General features: G+C 48.3%; 1 protein-coding gene across 3 annotated transcripts; it reads right to left on the bottom strand.

Annotated features, from left to right (window-relative positions):
* Positions 1 to 5,636: 5,636 nt before the first annotated feature.
* On the bottom strand, positions 5,637 to 20,933 carry MLEC (malectin). 3 transcript variants are annotated; one of them, XM_011287783.4, is made up of 5 exons: positions 20,655 to 20,933; positions 13,622 to 13,800; positions 12,856 to 13,032; positions 12,692 to 12,749; positions 5,637 to 11,282 (listed from the first exon to the last, which is right to left on the bottom strand). In XM_011287783.4, the coding sequence occupies exons 1-5, from the start codon at positions 20,656 to 20,658 to the stop codon at positions 11,053 to 11,055; spliced, it is 648 nt and encodes a 215-aa protein (XP_011286085.1). In that variant the 5' UTR covers positions 20,659 to 20,933; the 3' UTR covers positions 5,637 to 11,052. The 3 variants fall into 3 exon arrangements, with proteins under 3 accessions (XP_011286085.1, XP_003994777.2, XP_011286086.2); XM_003994728.5 differs by lacking the exon at positions 20,655 to 20,933 and adding an exon at positions 20,190 to 20,585; XM_011287784.4 differs by lacking the exons at positions 12,692 to 12,749; positions 12,856 to 13,032; positions 20,655 to 20,933 and adding an exon at positions 20,190 to 20,594.
* Positions 20,934 to 21,149: the final 216 nt, after the last annotated feature.

Raw genomic sequence — 21,149 nt, 5'->3', positions numbered from 1 at the left:
AGCTTCCCCTTTGCTGGGACAGACTGTGAAGTACATAATTCATTATGTGGCCCTTCCTCTTGACCAACCCAGTAAGTATGAATGAACTCAAAGAGGAGCCAGATGGCCGACTGCTCTAAAAAGAGGTAGAGCAAAGATGCTACCGGAACACACAGGAGTGGTCTGGCCAATCGGGAAGAGGCTTCACAGAGGCAACATCTGCACTGAGCCCTGGAAGTTAACCATGACTTCACCAAGTGGAAGAGGTGGGCCAGGGGGTTGAGTGGGTGAAGGGTGGGTTGAGGCCATCCTCTCACACCCCGGGTTGGCTCCTTCTCTAGGGATTCTGGATCAACAGGCTTCTGTGTCAGAGGCCTGGGCCTACAACTGATGTAGTGTGTCTGCTAAGTGTGGTATCACATCTTACCCAGACTTAGGCCAGAGTGAAACTCCACCTTTCTCCCCATGGCCAGCCTCAATACTTAATTTATGCCAGGCTTTGCTGTGTCCTTCTCACCTTATGTAAGGGGCTTGGGAGGGGCTGACAGACCTAGCCTCGTTCCTGGACAAAATCCAAACCTTACTACACCCCAGCTGCCCAGCCTGGTGGAACAGTATGTGGCCAAGTTCCTATCTAAAAACTGTCCTGTCTTTGAGAGATTACCACGGTGGCATTTACCAAACCGTTCAGGAAAATTTTAATAGATGTGTACAAAGAATTAAAGTCCTTCCCTTTGCAAACAACTCTTTTAAAACCACTCAGCAGTGAGTGGTTACTGAAGAATTTCCAGAACTTTTAATATGCTACTTAATTGTGAATCACCAGGAGGGAGGCTCAGAATGCAGCCATTTCCCACTCACTTGCTCACTGAACCTTTGTTCTCAGAGTTCTCAAGAATAGTTACCTGGATCCCCCACTTTTCTCTTTCTAGGGATGGTAACAAATGTATTACCCCTTTTATGCACAGAGTTGTTTAGTGCAAAGATGTTTACCACAGGACCATTTGCAACATTGAAAAATTACAATAAATTACAGTTGCATCCATTCAAGTTATGCAGCTGTTAAAAAGAATGAGATCCCAGGCCCCTGGGTGGCTGGTCTATTAAGCATCTGACTCTTGATTTCAGCTCAGGTCATGATCTCACGGTTTGTGAGTTCCAGCCCCCACATCAGGCTCTCTGTTGTCAGCACATAGACTTGCTCAAGTGTGCTCGGGCATGTGTGCTCTCTCTCAAAAATAAACGTTAAAAAAAAAAAAAAAAAACAACCTTAAAAAAAAAAAAAGAATGAGATCCATCTATATGTACCAGTATAGAGAGAGCTTAAAGACATATTGGGGATAGGAGGAGACAGGGGGGACAAGGCACAGAATCCCATTTGTTTAAAATAAAAAGGACATGAAAAACAAAAGGGGGGGGGCACACCTGGCTGGCTCAATTGGTTAAGCATGGACTCTTGATTTTGGCTCAGGTCATGATCTCACAGTTCATGGGTTCCAGCCCCTTCACAGGCTCTGTGCTGATATCACAGAGCCTGCTTGGGCTTCTCTGTCCTTCACCCCCTGGCGCTTGCATGCTCATGCTCTCTCTCCCAAAATAATAAACTTAAAAAAAAGAAAGTAAAAATAAATAAAATAAAAAGGACATGAATCTATGGATCTGCATTTGTAACTGCAAAGGAAGAGATCTTGAGATACACTAAAGTGTTAAGCGTAGTTCCCTCGGGGGAGGAGACAGTATTAGGAGGAACGAACTAAAAAGAGAATATAGTCACTTTTGACATGAGAGCTACTTATGCACTATTTTGTCACCAGCATACGATCATGAGTTGCTTATATATTTAAAAAATATACATCTTAGGATCTTTGTCCGGAAGGAAAACGTTAAACCAAAGTAGCCTTATCTTCTCTTAAAATTTAAAAGCAACTTCACATGTGATCACTTTTTCCTGTTCAAAAGAAAATTAAATAAAAACTCCTACATGGGGAGCTGGAGCTGGGGCCTATACTCTCTCGGGTCACTACCTATGAACCTTTGTTCATACACATACACACACACACACACACACACACACACATATACATACATGGAAGGAGTAGGAAGAATAAGGGCTATAAACTCCAATCTGTCGCTGCTTCTCTTCACCAATCTTTCTAAGGTGTATCAAAAGGCTTTTTTAAAAAGTGTTTTTTGAAAAGTACATAAACTAACACCATGTTTGGAGAAAAGAGGACAACACAGAGCTACCGGATTAGCAAGTTTTAACCCAAGGTTTCCCTGGGCTAGATGCGGGAAGGCCAGCATGGACAGGCCAGACTCTTTCACCCCAGCTCTGAGCTCTGCAAGTCCCTCTCCTGGTTGTTTTCCTTGCTGTAAGAGGTGTGACAGTGGCTATTTTCCAGGGCAGTCCCAGGGTAGCCAGGCAGTCTGACTCAAACCAGGCCAGGCAGGTGGGGCCTGGTGCTGGTGCAACCAAGGTAAGCAAGACATCAGAGGGCTTTTTCTGCAAAGACTGGGAACTTCAGTCCTCCTTCCTACTCCCTCCTAAAGGTGGCATGCATCGAATTGGCGGGTCAAAGCTGGGACTGCAGGCATGCCTTGTGGTCTGGGACTGAGAACTGGTAACTTCCCTAGTAGCCAAGTCACCATCTCCCTGGCTGAGGGCTGTTTTTACAAAGCAAGAATTTATATTTATATCCCACCTGTTTCCAAAAGGGATTTCTCGCATATTCCCAAGTCATACAGCACAAGCTTGGTGAGTGAAAACTCATGGAGCCTTGTGGAGGGCAGTACTTCCAAATTTTTAAATGCATACAATGTTTGACCCAATAATTCCCTAATGGATTCTAAAGAAACATGTGCACATGTGCAGAATAAATCTGTGTAGGGGCACCTGGGTGGCTCAATCAGTTAACCGTCTGACTTCCACTCAAGTCAGAATCTCACCGCTTGTGAGTTCGAGCCCCACATCGGGCTCTGTGCACGGACGGTTTGAGCCTGGAGCCTGCTTCGGATCCTGTGTCTCCCTCTCTCTCTGCCCCTCCCCACTCATACTCTGTCTCTGTCTCAAAAATAAACATTAAAAAAAAATTCTGTATCAATATGTGTATATGTATATATGCGCATACATATAAATATATGTACATATAAAATACATATAAAAGGAAAGATATCCACCAGACCATCACCTATATTCTCCTCTGGGGATTAGATGAGTAGGTATGAGAATGAGAAGTTTTCAGATTTTGCATCCATATAACTTTAAATTAAAAAAATGCTCATGGGGGCGCCTGGGTGGCACAGTCGGTTGAGCGTCCGACTTCAGCCAGGTCACGATCTCGCGCTCCGTGAGTTCGAGCCCCGCGTCAGGCTCTGGGCTGATGGTTCAGAGCCTGGAGCCTGTTTCCGATTCTGTGTCTCCCTCTCTCTCTGCCCCTCCCCCGTTCATGCTCTGTCTCTCTCTGTCCCAAAAATAAACATTGAAAAAAAAAATGCTCATGTATTTCCTGTATCACTACATCTTAAAGAGTTACTTTCTTTTTCAGAAAAGGAATGATATAATAAACCTCCATTTAACCATCACCCAGAATCATCAGTTACCTTCATTTAATTGTTTTTTGTTTTGTTTTGTTTCTTAAAGAACAGCACATCATGGCATTAAGAGCATGAGTGTGTGGTTAGTCCCACTCCTCACTCTGTCACTTACCAGCTATGTGACTTCGGGCAGGTCATCTATCCCCTCTGAGCCTTTGTTTCCTCCTTTATAAGTCAAGCTAGTCACACATCTTCCCTGGATGTAGTGAAGAGATCAAAACCAGCAACGAAAGCACGATGCTGGTACCAGGGGGCGTGAATCGTGAGTGGTCACGATGCCAATATATTTCAGCGGCCTTTCTCCAGGACCCCTCAGCAGAGGGCAGGCACACCAGATGGGGAGAAGAGGTGGAGCTGGATGGGAGAGCATGGTGACTGAAGAGAGCTGAGGGGAAGTGAGCTGGGGACCAGGCTTGAGGAGGCCACACATGGATTCCAGTGGCAGCGGCAAGGAGACCCAGGACAGCAAGTCTTAGCACAAGGCCAAGCCAAAAGAGCAAGTGGGGTTATTTTTTCACTAACATATAAGTGGGTGGCAACAAACAAAACTAAGACTCTAGGGCCAGAGTCCTGCAGTGAGGTGCCGACCACCTCAGGCTGTCAGAGAACAGAGGCAATCCCACTGCAGAACCTCCCTGCTCCACGTCCTCTCTGCCTTGACCCCTCACCACTGCTAATAGCAACGAGCTTTCCAGCAAATGTGGAGAAAACTCCTCTCTCTTCCTCTATACGGGATGGAGGGGGGGTGGGGCACTAAGCATGGAGAAAGGTCCGACACACCGGCTCCAGCCAACCGGGAGCCTGATTTCCTTCGCGAGATTAAGATCTGGACCCAAGGAGCGGTTTCACCCAACCCCCAGCACTTGGCCCAAGATCTTCTGTCAGTTTTCCTCCCTGCAACTCCCTAGAGCAAGGCTTCTTCAGGTCTCTTCCCCCATTTGGCAGCTCGCGGAAAGCTACTTGAAATAGTAACAGCTAGGTCTGAATTAGTAAAGAGCTCCAGTTATGGGTGGGCTCGAGCTAAGAAAGAGGCTCTGTGGGCCTCCTGGTTTATTTGGGCCCTGAGAACAGACGCCATCGACACTGGCCTCATTCTTGGAGCTGAGCAATGAATTCTGCCCTTTAAGGGATAACTGAGGGAAGTAGGCCAAACTCTCCTGGTACCAGCAGCCTCCATTCTTGCTGGAGAAATACAGCAGGTAGGTTCTGGAGTCTGGAGCCAGTCACACAGCATGGTGGGGAAAGGAAAGGTAATCGGAGTAATAGAGAGTAGCGATGAGCCAGAATCCTGGTGTAAAGTCCTAGCTCCGTCTAGGCTGGCTCTGTGGCCTTGGGCAAATCACTTCACCTATGTAAGGCCAATACCAACTGTTTTGTTGAAGATTAAACAGAAATAACTTCTGTAAAAGTGCTTGGCATTGTGCCTCATCCATTTCAAGGGCTCCATTAAGGGATAGCCACAATTATCCTTATAGCTTAGAGAGCACAGGGGCTTTGCAGGCAGATAGACTGAATTTGAAACCTGGCTTCACTGTTTACTGACTAGCATGGGGTAAATTAAGTTTTTTGAGTTTCATGCTCCTCAGCTGTGAACAAGGTAGATTCATTACAGGGGAAAAAAATCCTTCCTGCTCTTTCTGCATTTACATCCTTCCCAATGTATACACAACACTGACCACACACCTGAAAAGGAGAAAGAGAAAATCGTCCCAGGGCTCGGTCTGTCCACGGGCTGTCATGGAAGCTGAGGGAAAGATGTGCATTGGGAGGGAGAGTCGAGTCATGGCCCGGCATTCCAGTGAAAGTGGAAACAAAACAAAACAACTGTTTATTTTTCCTTGAATGCACTGCTGGCTGAAATGGCCAGGCAGTTTTACAGAACTTCATTCTCTTAACCAAACATCCCGGCGAAAACAAAAGCAAGAGACACGAGGCTAAAACGGACAAAAGCCGCTGGTCTTGTCCCAGGAGAGCCCTTTGCAGCTAAGTGAGCCCCCATGTCTCCCTTTTCCCACCCAATCACTTCACCTCTTCGCAATCAAGTTCAAACTCAATCTCAACAGTGTCACTGCAAATTGTTTATTAAAACACAAAGCAATGGACAGTGAAAAACATCCTGATTTTTTTACTTTTTGGTGGGAGTAGGATGGGGCATGTAAGGGGTAGGGACAGATGGAGACAGCCCAGAAGGAAAGACAGCTCTATCCACCCCCCACTGCTTTCCCGGGCCAGCCAGGTTCAAAGCCCCTCAATCACATCTCACTGTGCTGCTGTAAATGCATGTTGTGGCTACAGTTTGTTTCGCCGTGGCAGGGAGAGGATGGGAATCTAGGAGCTACCAGGCCTACTAAGAACTTGCCACTCTTCTCCAGTACTTGGTATAGAACAGAGCAGCCAGGCCCAATGGGGGGGGGGGGTGGGGAGGGAGGCAGGGGTGGTTTCCTGACAAGCCAGGTTAGGCCCATAATTGTTGAAGAGGCTGCTCTGAGCTCAGAATGGGCAGCTGGTCCTAGTGTGTGAGAACATGGTGGAAGGAGGATCCCAAGAGGGAACTAATCCAGGGTCAAATTTCTTTTCATTCCCTGGATCGTAACACGCCAGGGAAGAGGAGTCAAGAACGCCTCATTCCTGGTTTTGCCGTAAAGACTCTCCCTGCCAATTCTCCCCTCCCACCTGGCAACTCGGCTCTCCTTTCCTGACAGTTGTCCTTTCAAAGGACGGAAAGCACACTTCAGTTTGTTGTTGTTTTCCCTCATACTGAAATAAAGCACTGAAGCTCAAAATAGAGGTGAGAACGAAGTTCTGCTTCTCCTGGTGCTGTGTGCCCCCACCTCACAAGACTGCCTGGATGTGAGAGGTGCCAGGGCCCTCCCTGCCAACTCTAACAGGACTACTGTTTCCCTGGCTGCCGGCACAATCCTGGCTCCTTGTCTTTATGATCCTGGAGGGGGTGGGGGGTGGGAGGGGACTGTCCCAAGAGATCCATCCTGCTCTTTTTCTGCCAGTCCAGCCAGTCCCCAAATTATCTGCTCTTATCAAAATGATTTGGCAGCCGAAGGCAGGCCCCCCAAAAGGCAGCTGGGGAAGGACAAACTAGATCGGCAGCAAGCCACCCACGTACAAAGAAGAAATCCGCCCTAGCTGGGCAGCTGACCCACTGATGCCAATCTGGTCTCGTAATAAAATGAGGAAATCTAGCCCTCTTGCCCCAGAAGAGGTCTAAATACAGAAAGAGTCCTAGCTCGGACAGAACGGGAGAAATTACTCTGATCTCTCTGAAGCTTGAACATTAAGGCTTCTTTGCAATATTTTTAGAGCTCTTTGATCCCTAATTATATCTTTCCATAGAAGAGAAGCAGACTTCTAAGATTTCTGAACAGATCCCGGGTGTTTCTGGTTCTGCTTCCGCACTATCACTGAGCCTTACCCCAGGCTCCTTTCCCCCAGGGCCACAGCAGAAGGAGGCCCAAGCATCTCCTCCTCCTCCCCTTGTTTTGAACAGGAGCATCTGTTACTCTCTCACTTTGGAAAGTTCACCTGCTCTCCTAGGTCCTTTGGAGAGGCATAGAGGACAATATTACATGTTGCCACTTGATGCCATTAAGGCTCCTCGAGGCAAGAAGACACTTGAATTAGGTTAGAGCCGGCCAGCAAAGGGGAGGGGGAGAAAGGGATGGGGAAGCAGCCCCACGGCAGGGACTGTAAGACCCTGCCCAGACCTGAATCTAAAGGGAATGCCCACCCTGGCTCAGAGCAGGAGAGGAAAAGGCACTGTGCTGACCGGGGTGGGTCCTGCCCCAATCTCCAGGGAGGGTAGAGAACCCGTGGACTCTTTCCCTGGTCTTCCCAAGGTGAGCCAATTTCTAGAGAAAGGAGTATATGTGCTAGGAAAGGGAAAATACTGCTGCTGTTTTCTGAAGTTCAACTGGGATTCTAGAAGCCATGGCCAGGTCTTCCCAGGAGAAAGTAGAAGCAGGATAAGAAGGAAGAGAAATTCCTTAAAACAGAAGCTTCTCTAAAAAGATAAAGAAGTCAAAACACAATTCCAAAACCAGATTAGTTTCCAGACACAGAAAGGGGCAGGTAAACTTAACTTGAACTTCACCCCATCTCTTCAAAGCCTAATTGACCTCTAATGTGCTCTCCCAATTTCAGGCCAGTATCTCTTAGGCAAACAGTGGAAAAAAGAGAAAAGGTTACATTCTCAAACCAGCCGGTAGTGACCCTACAGGCCCTGTGCCGCCCCCCCACCCCCACCACCCGGGAGTCTAACACCACTGACACTCGAAGATAACCATTTTTCAAGTCACCAGAATTCAAGATATCCACTGAGCAGCTTCTCCTCCATAGTGGAGATGTTACAGAAATATGGATCTGGTTTAGGGGACATGAGTCCCACAGATTATTTCCTGGCAGGATGTTTCAGTCAGCATGAGTGAAACCCAAAAAGGCCAGCTGGCCCCTGACCCAAATCAGAGCTACACTGAAGACTCTCAGTCTATCCCCAGCAGAACATCTTAATGTGGTCCACCCAGAAACTGAACCGAAGCCACATTCCTGGCAAAAGGAGTTTCATCTTGGCCGTCTGCTCTTGGCTTTGGCCAGCTGGGCTCAGGGAGATCTAAAAACCTAGGACAGTGCATGGATCCAGTAGAAGAGTCCAGGCCTCCCCTTCCCCAGAGCTAAGTGGCATCCCTCATCACCTCCCCAACCCCAGATAGACTCCCTACAGCGTAGCTGCCTGGTCCTAGCACTAGCTCAAAATACAGGCAGGAGAACAAACAGTGCAAAAAGCAAACGACGAACTGAGTAATTGGTGACGTACACAATACAAAAATAAAAATAAAGAGTGCCCCACCCCACCCCTTTAACCTAAACTTCATGTACCTATATCATCTTGAAGGAGCACACCCCCCCCCCCCCCCCGCTCCCCGAACAAAAAAAAAAGCTTTCAAGTTCAGCATCATGGGCCAGCTATGACCAGCCCCGGGCAGCTGTTAGCTGGGTGGACTTGGCTCCAGGGGACTCTACCCCAGCCCCCCACCATACTTCTTCCTGTTTCCTCACTTCTCCTTTAGTTTTTGTGAGCCATAGAAAGATGTTCCTTCCTTTCGGACACAAGCAGAGGAAAATGCCCATCCCTATCCCTGGGCTCAGGGGAAAGGAGTGAGCTTGGAAACAGGGGTGGGCTTGGAAGCAAAGCTGCTTGGCTTACAGTACCGTTAGGAAATGGCCCCAGGAGCCAGGGTTTCCTTCTGAGACTCTGAGTCACTGAAGGGATGGGTTGAGGTGAGTAGGCGGGACCCCTCCTTCCTCAAAGACCCAGGCAAACTAACAAACAAGGCAAAATGGAGGCAGCGAGTCCTCCTTCCTCCTCTTGTCTACTCCATTGACAGTGGCCTACAGCTTTGAGGAGATCTGATGGAAGGGGAACCAAAGCCACTGTCAGAAGCCCAATTAGTCAGGACGTCCATTGCCCTGGGCAAGGGGTGCCCCGGACCAAGGCTACAGGATGCCATCCTTCAAAGCAGGGAGCTTTGTGAAGCACTCCAGGAAGTGTTCCTCTTATTGCGGCCTCAGGCCACAGTCATCCAGATGCCTGACTCAATCCCCTACTACTGAGGCCTAAGTCACAGCTAAAATAAAGGGCTCCCACTCTCCAAGGACTAAATGCTGGCCCAGAGTAACTCATTAAGAGCCAAAACCCAGGCCATGAGCCCAAGAGCTACTTACTTTGTCACATAAGCAATTCAAATGCGTGGAGCTCTTCAAACACATTAAAAAAAAAAAAAAAAAAAAAAAAAAAAAAAGACAAAATTCAACACATTCTAAAAAGATGAGCCTGGTCTGAGATTCTATGCTGCTCTAGCCCAAGCGGAAGCTAACCCTGCTGCTTTCCATCCACAAAACTCTGTGTAGCTTGGTTGGGTCCTCCCTCATTGTTGCTCTAACTGGGAAAAGAATAACAGTGACCAGAAAGAAAGGCAACAGGGAACCTTCATTTCCTGTACAAGTTTTTCCAGGGAATTGAAGACAGCCACTTGATGCTAAGGCTGGCTTCAGAGCTGCCAGGACTATGGCTGACTAGAAATCTTTCAGCTCCGTCACACCAAGAACCCAACTGCAGCTCAGACAGGGAAATGAAAGGAAAGGGGTAGACTGCTAGGATCGGGAAGAGGCGCCAGTGGGCCAGATACAGACAATGAGTCTAATTTCTCGGGGCAGCTCTAGGCATAAACCAACACTGGTTGACTTGTGACACAGAAGGACAGGGGAATAGATGAACATCAGATACTAGATAGACACTCTAAACAGTGGTCAGTCACTTAGTAGGGCTCAAGTCTCTGAGGTGGCTCTTAAGTTATGCTAACATAAGCCTTTTCTAATCCAAAGACCAGAAAAGACTTTTAAGGTCAAGTGTTCTGTTGCTGCAGGCTGGAAAGCATCCCTGTCCCCTGGCAGCAAGACCCTACAAAGGGGCCAGTAAAAGAACTGCTGGGTCAGGTCCTCCTGGCTGCTGGCTCAGAGATCCAGGGAGGGAGGTACCAACAAGGTGAGGTGGTAGAGGATAAGACATTCAAGCAGAGGGAACCCCAAATCCCCAGGTCGCCTTCCCTTCTTGGCAATAACTTAGCGGGATGACTGAGAGAGAGAGAAGAGATTTCAAATGGGCCAGATTAAAGGGGGAAAAAAATGAGAAGAAATCAAAGTCCCCAACAGGCACTGAAATCAAAATGATTTGTTGTGGTAACAAGTCAGAGGCAACTTGAGGACCTGACATAAACTAATCGTCTTGGATACCAGACAGTCCTCTAACTGGCATATGTCAGGGAGACAAGCAATGACAAAGCGCAAACACTTAAGGTGGAACCATCACTGGGCTGAAACCAGAAAGGCTTCCAAGTAAGGAAGTATCTAATTTTCTTTTCTTTTTTTTTTTTTTTTTTTTAATCCCCCTTCTGTTTTCGTCTTTATCATACAAATTATACACCTTCACACGTACACAAAGCACACACACTTTCAATCCCAGGACATCTGAAAACTTATCTGGACATAACTTCAGAACATACCCAACTCCCAGCGCTGGTCTTCTCAGGTAATAAGATGACATTTCCCTGCTGTTAATTTCTAACCTAAAAAAAGGAACCACGTCTGCTCTGGGTTCAGAGTCCTTTCCACTAGGTGTGCAGATGGGGCTCCTCGAACACGGAGGATCTGCTTCACCTTAAGTACCCTGGAGAGGAAAGAGACGGCTGGGGCCAGCCACAAAGAGAGCACGAGGACTGAAGCAGGGCTGGGACCAGTGGTGGATAAGGGCTGCTCTCTACCCACTCTGCCTCTTTTTTTCTCCTTTAATCTTTGTGTGTGGTTTTGTTTGTTTGTTTGTCTGTTAATCACTGTGAAAAATACAGAAACCAAAACCAACATGTTCGGTTTCTTTCCCACACCCCTTCACCCTGTTCAGGATGGTATTTGTTCTCACAACCGGCAGAGGCAGAAGAGGGTTGGAATGAAGACTCCAAAGGCCACCAGGATGGGAAACATGAGGCTGCTGTTGTCCGAGGCATAGGGGTTGGGCGTGCGGGGGCCTGACTGCACCCGATTCTTATTGGTCTGTCTTTTGAGATTAGACCCTTCATCGTATTCTTCTTCTTCTTCTTCCTCTTCTTTCTTCTCCAGTCCTGGATGAGGTTGCAGCTTTGGTACATCTGACACAAGAAAGTAGACATCTTTTAAGTAAGACCCACACCATTTAAAAAAAAAATTTTTTTTAATGTTTATTTATTTTTGAGAGAGAGAGAGAGAGACAGAGTGCAAGCAGGGGAGGGGCAGAGAGGGAGACACAGAATCCAAGGCAGGTTCCAGACTCCGAGCTGTCAGCACAGAGCTTGACGCAAGGCACGAACCCACAAACCATGAGATCACAACCTGAGCCAAAGTCGGATGCTCAACCGACTGAGCCGCCCAGGTGCCCCAAGACCCACACCATTTAAGTGAGACCCTTAGGAGCCATAAATGAGCCACAATAAAGAGATGCTATGACCTATGCAAGGTCTACAGCAAAAAAACAGATGTAGCAGAAACAACTCCTGGCCTAGAGAATAGCAGATGGCTGTAAACACCAGTCTTCTTTAGATTTAACTAAAATGTAGTAGAAGCCCTACCCCAGGGAGGCTTCCTATCACCTTCCTTTTCTCCTTCTTCAGAACCGTGAGGACTGGACTGAACAGTGGCAATGACTCGACACCCAAAACTTAACCTTTTCAAATCCCTTCTGCAGCCTCCACAATCCCATGTGCCCTTCTGATTCACACAGCAACTGAGGAAAAGCTGAGCTACAGGGCCCTGGGTTGTCAGCACACACCGCCCCTCTGTTCTGCCTGCTCCTTAGGGACTCAAGCTACAAATCTGTTTTTGTGGCAAGACATCTGCCCAGATGTCATACCACCAGCATCTTGGGACACATCAAGACAACAGGATGAGCTCCTTGTTGCATTAAGGATGAGTTTCGGGAAAGGGTACAGAGGCCGAATGGAAGAGTAAAGTCACTAAGACACCAGCTTTCTGTGCAAAAATCAGCCTGGGAAGCTGGCAGCCAGGATCATCTCAATGCTGAGAAAGTGATATATCCGAAGGCTGGATCCCAAGGACAAGGAGACATTCGGAAGTGGACTTTTGTCCAGTGCGGTTGAGCAATGCCCGAGAGCACACCGAACGCTGAAAGACTCCTCCCTCTTTTGCCTTTTCCCTTTCTGCCCCCAGGAAATTGATGTCAAAGAAAGAGAATAAGGACAGGTTTTAGGCGATTCCAAGACTAGAAGGGTCAAGGCACACCAGTAGGTACCATTATCAAGCCCCATTGACAGTGAACTTAAAGGAATTTGTCCAAAACCAAACAGCTGATTAAGTGGCAGCAGCAAAATCTGAACACAGACCTTACTCCAAAGCTGTGGTCAGCACCATGCTGCGCTCCATCCCCATCCACCTGACTTTGGATTCCCCACAGTTTGGCTTTAAGTGTTTATACAAAAGCGAATGGCTAAATTATTCCCCCAAGGCTTTCCTCAATCATATCCTTCAGACCAAGGCAAAAAAGCAAGTTAAAAACACCACTTACCATCCACTGTCCCAGCCATGATGTAGAGTGCACAAACTTTGGGATTGTCATAGTACCCCTGGGAAATGGGAGAACCGGGGTCAGCACCACACAGCAGTAAACATTCCCCCACCCCCACTCTTTTAAACATCTCCTCAGCTGGGAAGGCAGAGGGAGAGCATTACCTTTACAAACTCGATGTAGAGTTTCCCTGTGAAGGTGGACACCTCCCCTTGGACACTCAGCTTTCCCTTTCTGATGCTCATAGGGATGATTTCATCATGAGCTGTGCTGTGCCCAACACGATCAAAGATGTCCAAGTCCTTCACCACGACATGGCCATTCAGTCGCACATCAAATACCTTCCACGATTCAAAAAAAAAAAAAGAAAGAGAGACAATGCCAAAACCATCAGCTTCATACTCCCTTTAGCAGCTGGACGTCATGTACCTGCTTGGGCTTCAAGTTCAGAAATAATTTTTAAAATGAAAGAGCTGGATATAGTCAAGGGTAAAGAGTTCTTTACATGAGCCAAATCAAAGCCATGTTCCTTCACGGTCAAGGTCTCATACTGGCCTTAGGAAACAAAGAATATAAACAAAAAGCTCAACATGGAAAAAAAAAAAAAAAAAGCTCAACATGGAAAGAAGGAAATTCATAAGAAGAGACAGGAAAAGAATAAGGCTGAAAAACAAGAAGGTGCTGACAAGTAAGGAAGACGACCAGGATCAGTTAGTTGCCAAGAACTAAGATTCTGGCATTGCCTTCTGTCACCAACCCCCAAGGCAAGTGCAGCCTTGTGAGCAATGGGACATCGCTTCTCGAGGGGCAGAAGGAATCCAGCTTTCCTCAAAGCTCACCTGTTCCTCCCTTCTGGGGAGGCTCTTACATTCTCTGGCCCATAGCAGGGGACTATCCAAGAGTGGCAATGTCCCACTGACCAGGCCTCACCTTCTGCTGGGACTGTGCAAAGTAGACCTCAGCAAATTTCAACACCAGCACGTAGTCCCCCTCCTCCTTGATGGGCACTTCGTAGCCAAAAGTCTCCTCATTGTACCGCTCTGTTTGATACAGGATCTGGTCCTCGGGGTTGGAACGCAGGATTGGCAGTTTCATACCATAGTCGGAGGCTGGGGACAAAAGACAAAGAGACACCACATCAGAGGCAAGACACACAAAAACTGCAGAGACCCCACAACTGCCAGAGCCGTTTCTGGGGCGATGCTAGTAACCCTCCCAGGGGAAGGAGCCACCCCCTCTGCATCTGGCTTTAAAGCGACCAGACACAAAGGCAAGCATCAGAGAGCCTCATGGCTCTAAGGAAGAAAAAGTGAAAGAAACCAAACACTAATCACCCCGACAGCTCCCTAACCCTCAGAGAAGAACTTCTTAGAAGCTTGTTAAAATGACTTTCCTCAACCGCAGAGAGTGACAGGAAGAAAACAGGCAAAAGCTACAGCTCCTGGCTCCCTGAGGGGGGAGCTTCAGAGAAACCTCATAAAACAGGGGGGATGGCCAAGAACTCTGCAAGACCATTAAGTTCAAAGAGTTTTTTTCATTCAGAAAAGCTCAAGGGTCTAAAACAAACAGGAAATGTTAGGCAAGTCATTCCGCATTGTCTTTACTACAAATAAGATACCAGCTTGGTTGCTTTTTATAATTTTCATTCACAAAGTTCCAAGGGTGGTAAATACCAGAGAAACGTGCTCACAAAAAGAAGTGCGTGATACTCTCTAATTTCTTTTACATGCAAGCACCTTACTTCCCACAAACTCACAAAACTCAACCTCACCTACTCTCTCCTGAACGTATCCCCAGTTAATCCAAAAGAGTTTAGAACCAAAAAGTTCCTAATGTAGCCCCAGCACCTAACAAAGTCGCTGGCACATAAACAGGCACTCAAGATGATTCGCTGAACCAACAAACAGCAACTAAGGAGGTGCCTGAGGAGCAGTGAAGCCATGCTATTCTTTCCATAGGGCTAAGCCATCCTCGCAGGAAAAAAATCTGCCAAGGCCCTATTGGCACCTCTGGCCCAAGATGCCCAAGTCCTGGGGGAGCCACCTTTCCCATCTCACACACTGATAAGGAATAAGGCAGGGTAAAAGTAAAAAGTTAGAGGTGCCTGGCTGGCTCAATTGATACAGCATGTGACTCTTAACCTCAGAGTCATGAGTGTTCATGCCCCACACTGAGGGTAAAGCTTACATTTAAAAAAAAAAAAAAAAAAAGGTAAAAAGTTACATACCTTGAGTCAGTATCAAAAAGTCAAAAACCTCTACTGCCCCCAGCCTTCTTCCCCCAACCTTAGTAGGAGACAAGATTACACGTTTTTCTCCCCCGACCACATAAAAAATTAAACTGGGGTCTTGCCTCAAATATTAGACACTGACCGCACTCCAGCCTCAGAGATGAATAGCTACGCTTCCTCCTTCAGAGAGTAGCCTCTCTGACTCCTTTATCCTGTAAACACAATGAGGTTTCCCAGTGCTCCATAATCTACTTTCCAAACTGCAGACTTAGCAATGATTTCAGTACACCCGCCTCGTCTCTCCTCCAGCCTGGGATTAAGATTTCAAGACCACCTTCCAATCTCGCATGATGACTCTGAAGACATTTGGCACCTAGATCCTTTGGGAGATGTCCAAGAGCAGTCATCCCTGTTGCTTTATCATCTGAATCACCACAACTCCAACAGGATCTTTTATCTCTAAGGAAGGTGAAAGAGTAACTAAAAGAGCCAGTGGCTAAGGTCAAGCCCTCAAAAAAATAAACATAACTGTTAACAGTTCCTGTAAGTGAACAGTTAGCCGTGACATCAGATGGACCTGATGAGACAATGCAACAGGAAACTCATTGCGCTTTTGTCTTCAGGCTTTTTTCTTTTTATTTCTTCTCAAGAAATCAAAGGGTGGCCAAGTAGCACTACAAAGGACGGACTGCCAACATGCCTCAGCTCTTTCCCAGGCTCAAACCCTTATACCAGGAAGATTAAAAGACTGCTATTTCTCTTCCACTTGAGCTCTAAGAATTCCCTCCTTCCAGGAGGACCATGATCCTTACAAATTTGGAACATTAACTACATTTGCTTTTTACATACACAGGAAATTTTGTACATGTGTGGGGAATCTTTTTTCTTTCTTTCTTTCTCGTGAGCGGAAAAAGTGAGAAACTGACAGTAATGTAATCTGTAAGAGCCGCAGTCTCACAACTCACAAAACTCAGCCATGTGAATAAAAACTACTTAACAACCTTGGAATTACCTTTAAAGATTTTTCCTGTAAAGCCCAAGTGGCTTTCCCAGGAGATCTGCCACATGCAAAGTTGCATTTGTCCAAGTCCCAAGTGATGCAGCAGTAAAAAGAGTTTCTTTCTTTCCCCTTTAGACTTTAGGTATTCACAGCTAAACAGATCTCTCTAAAATACAGTGACGTGTACACAGTCAGCACACTGCTGAAGTTGGCACAATATAGCTCAGACAGTTAACCAGAAAGGAAGGCGGCCAAAGGGCCTACATTATGTCTGCTGCTTCTTAGTTCGGGACAATGGAGGAACCAGGCTGTTTGAAAAATTCAGCCCCAGTTTGAGAGTAAGACAGGCCTGGATTTGAATCCTGGCTCCGCCGCCTACCATGTGGTGTGGAACGATTTGTCTTCTCACCTACAAAATGGGGATAACACCTATCCCACAGGTTGCATGTAGGGAGATCTGTAAACAGCTTAATACAGTGCCTCATAGAGACACAGACAGACATAAAGGTATGCCACCCAGGCAAGCATATGCACACAATAAGCACCAAAAAAAAAAAAAAAAAAAAAAAGATGCCTCCACTCCCAGGAGTTTAGGGAATGGACCAAGTGGAAATGGAAGTAATAAAAAATTGGAAAACTGCAGTGAGGAACCACAGCAGTGAAAAAGCCAGAATGAGCTGGAAGCTGTCCTACACGAGACCACCACTGCAGAGCTGCTGCGGCACTCCACCCTTGCCACCCCACCCTTGCCACCCCGAGGTTAGGCCTCCCACCTGACCGCTAGCTTATTCTTCTCAGTCACTTCCTTCTCACGCAAGGCGAGTCCATAAGGAATTATTCTGAATGCACTGAGGCGGGGAACCTTGAGGATTCGGTTAATCAAAAAGGAAGGGCCAAAGGGCCTACATTATGTCTGCTGTTTCTTACTTAGTTCAGGACAATAGAGGAGCCAGGCGACTTAAAAAATTCAGCTCCAGTTTGAGAGTAAGACAGGCCTGGATTTGAACCCTGGCTCTGCAAACTACTATATGATTTGGAACAGATTATTATCTCTAGGTGTTTTTTCACCTGTAAAATGGGGATACCGCCTACCTAAGTTCTCTACCTGTGAACTTCTGCTACTTAGAGGGCCTGCAGATGAAGCCGGCCTCTTAGGCGAAAGTATGCAGAGAAAATTCTAAACAAATCCCACAGCCTTAAGCAAATCAGACACAGCAGTGACCCTCAGCGTCTTTCATGCTCTAATCTCCCCAGAGCCAAATCCCTCCCCAGCCAAAAGGAAGGTTGCCCAGAAAAGGGTCTTCCTTAAGCCTGCAGAATTAGTAATCTAATAGGTTCAGGCCCTTAGCCACCTTTTTTTCCCCTCTGGAACCATGTTCTGCCCTACTTGTAACTTCATATGAAAGGTTATCAAGAACAGAGAAAGATAGAGACACTTAAACCCACTCTGGGCAAGAGAGTTTTCAGACTCAGGTCACTGATTTCTAGAGCACGAGAAGTTATAGTACAAAGGAAAACAAGGCCCAGAGAGGTAAAGCCTGTTCTTCAAGGTCATACAAATGATTGGCAGATATCTTTCTATGAAGAGGAAACAGCCTCTCCTAAAACCAGGCCAAGTCCTGGGCCCTCAGGCCAAATAACCAGGCCTTTTCCTCCTGAGTCAGGAGGAACCCAGAATGAGCAAGAACCTGGAATTTGCAGCATGCCAAAGCCCCAAGTTGAGCACTCTATAGTGGTATTTCCATCTGGTGAAGCCCACAAGTTGAAAAAGCCTTTCCCGGGCTATGAGGATCTCCTGTGAGCACTAGCTACCCTCAAGGCAGAAATGAAATTCAATAAACATTATGAAGTGCCTTTGAAAGCAAAAGCCACTAGGTGCCCTAAGCCACTCACAGTTACAAGAATGCTGAACTACAAAGACACTATAGAGAAACATCAAGTTCAAAAGCAGGCCAAACCCTTATCTGGATTAACTTGGCAACAAATGCCTAAATCCATTCAACATAAAACGAACCAATGCTGGAAACAATATCGCCGGCATGTGGCAAAAGAAATTAGACATACAGCTCCTACTGCAATTAGTGGAATAGCTGCATGGAGCAAGGGTCTCCAAATACCTGGCACATCCCACCCAAACAGTGCCAGGGAAGGGAAGGCAGAGTGAACAGCTACACTTCCCTTGGTGGCACCGACTCCTTAGCACAGAAACTACAGAGATGCCTCCGGAGAATGGAAGCTGAATCGAATCTAAGACCCAGATCTAAGGCCACCAAAATGCTACTCTCAGTCAGGAACCCAGTAAGTGCAATGATGCAACAGGCTGGTCCAAGCCACAGTTGACAACCAGTCTCCACTCTCCATCCACCCCTTCCTACGGCTACAATTCATGGCCCCTGTCTGTTACACTCTGACAGAGTGGAGCAGGGAACCTCTGTTTATAGAGCACCCCAAAGGCTGGGGTCCAAGACAGGATTCCAGTACACACGAGCTTTGGTAGGTCTCATGTAATTTTACCTGCTACAATAAACCCCTCCAAAGAAATTGCAACCATGAGCCAATAACCCAAGGACAGAGAGCCTGGCTGACTGCTGACCAGCACCACACCCTCCCCCTGCATATCACCTGCACCAGCAAATTAAAACCAGGATTTCTGAACTGGGAACTGAACCTGCATGGTCTTAGCTTTTTCCTCTGCACAATAAACCTAATAGGATCACGTAATATGTAAAGCCTGGTATCTGTCAAGTGAAAGAAACCATCTGCACGCGTCCTCACCATTCCTATCTCAAGAGGCAAAGTCCACAAACGGTCTCTAGTTTCCTCAAGAGCTCCTTCCTCCCTGCCCACACCCATGAAGAAAGAGGAAGGGTCCAGGATGGAGACAGCAGTGACCTCGTGCTTATGCGAAGCCTGGCTTTGGCTGCTGTTACAGCTGCTAAAGACCGGGGCCCTGACTCAGCTGAACCCAGGCCACTGAGACCTACATGCCAGGGCCAAGTAAATTCCACGACAAACACAGAACTTCAGAAAACGGCCCTGTGTCCCAACATCCTCACATGTATGGAAGCAATAAACCCTCGAATACAACAAACTCCGGGACACAGCAATGAACTTGGAGGAACGAAGTTAAACCCTTTCGTAAAGGCAAGAGCCAAATCTGGGCATCGTGGAAAGAATGAGAGAAAGTCTCTTAGTTTTCTGGAGACGGCACACTGCCAATTTGGCAGCCTCTGAACCCAGCATACAACATAAATCTCCTTCCAACACACGAAATAAGGAACTTCCCTCTTAAACCTGTTGTCCAATCCCACTTAACAGAAGAAAAGAGTCTAGAGCAGATTTTCCCAAAGTCTGGTCTGAGGATGCCCAACGTCAGAAGCCCCTGGTGCAGAAACGTGGGTTTAATCTATTAGGTCTGGAATCTGCATTTTTAGCCAGCTCCCCCCCCCCCCCCCCCCCCCCGCCATTCTTACACTAACTTTGAGAACCGCGCAGCTCTGTGAAAACTACTGTTGCTGGTCAGTTAAGTCAGAATCATTTTCCCCATACACTGGAATCCTACCCCTCAAGACTTCTTAGGGTAGGCGCTACACGCTCTACACACTCTCGGATAGAATACTCCGATGGTTCCACTGGCTGACCCAGTTGACACTCCACCAGCCTCACGTGCAGGATGGCTTCAGTACAACCACCCTCTGGGGTGGCCTCAGCTTCTACTTTTGAGCACACATAGTCCTCACTCTAAAGGGGGGAGCAGGAGGAGGCTACAATCAAACTTTCCTGGCTCATCGTCTTCGAAGATTCCTTTCTATTCCGGCTAAGAATCAAGCCCCGCTCCTGCAGAAGGGGTAAGGAAGGCGGCCGATTTCTGGGATGGCAAGAATCTAGCAGGAACGGTCGTAACACAGCACAGCAAAACCACCCAGGCCTGGGACACTGATAACCTACGACCCGCGAGGCCTCGAGGTGGCAACAAGCCGCCCTCGTCTTTAGTTTCCCAGATCGGCTGGAAGAGAGGGGTTAAGAAAATGCAGGATGTGAGGTCCAAATATAACTTCTCGCCAACTCTGCCTCAATCTCTCTTCGTAGCTTCGAGACCGCGCCAGGCTCTGAGCTCTGACCGGGTCCCTGAGGAAACCGCAGAGACAGACTTGGCTCCGGAGACGTGGCCCCAGGGTCGAGGAAGGGGCTCAGAGCCCGCAGCCCTCGGTCGACTGCGCCCAGCACGGCAGGCCCCGGATCCCACGGCTCGGCTGAGGGGCTCTCACCTCGGCCCACCCGACCTTCCAAAGGGTCCTTGCGGAAGTGGATCCCGTGCACGTCCACATGCGCCTCGCCGCCCGCGTTGACGGCCCAAATGACGCTCTCGGGCAGCCCGGCCCCCGCCGAGCAGACCACGCCGAGCCCCGGCCCCCGGAGCGCCGGCGGCAGCAGCAGCAGCAATAGCAGTTGCAGGAGCGCCACGCCGGCTCCCTCAACCGCCCGGGCCTCCAGCATGGCGGCCACCACAGCGGGGGCAGCCTCCGCCGACCCTCGTCCTCAGTCGGCCGCCAGGCCGCCCAGGGCTCAGAAAAACAGCGCCACGGGCCGCTCTGCTTCAGTCGCCGGGGACATGTCGCTCTCAGGCCTCCTTCTCAGCCACGGGTGCCGCCTCCCACCTCAGGAACAACCTACCCCGCCGCCCAGCCCCCCACGACCCTACAGCCAATCAGCGCCCGGCCCTCATTAATTACCCATCGCCCAGCCGGGAGGCGCCCGTCCATTGGCTTCCGGGCGAGGAAAAGGGCGTGGCTACTCCCAGGAGCCAGCCCAACCAACAGGCTCGAGAGGGAGCGCGCGCAGAGGTGGGGAGTTCGGTTGAAGCGGCGGTTCAATGCGGAAGTGGCGGGGTGCAGCGCCCAGGCGGCCCCGGAATCCTGCAGCTGAATAGGAAAGGTGGCCTGGGAGGGAAGGTTTAGAGTAGGGCGCACTGACACGTCGCCAACACTTCCGGTGCTCCAGATCCTGGGACCGAATAGGCTCCGGGTAGGGGTGCGTTGCCCACTTTCCCGCCCCCTCTTTTCTCAGGGAGAGGCATGAACATAAGCTCTAGTAGGAGAAGCAGTGGAAACTCTTTCGACCCGAGCCTCAGTCTTTTTCTCTGTGTGAGGCAAAAAACCCATCCTCTCCTAGACAGGTTGCTAGCACAGGTCTTCAGGGAGAGAGTCCTACGGGGACAAGACCCCGCC

The sequence above is a fragment of the Felis catus genome, chromosome D3 (genome assembly GCF_018350175.1).
Source record: "Felis catus isolate Fca126 chromosome D3, F.catus_Fca126_mat1.0, whole genome shotgun sequence".
In the NCBI taxonomy this organism is placed as follows: Eukaryota; Metazoa; Chordata; class Mammalia; order Carnivora; family Felidae; genus Felis; species Felis catus.
Note: the sequence above shows the minus strand (reverse complement) of the source record. Positions and strands in the feature narration are given on the sequence as shown.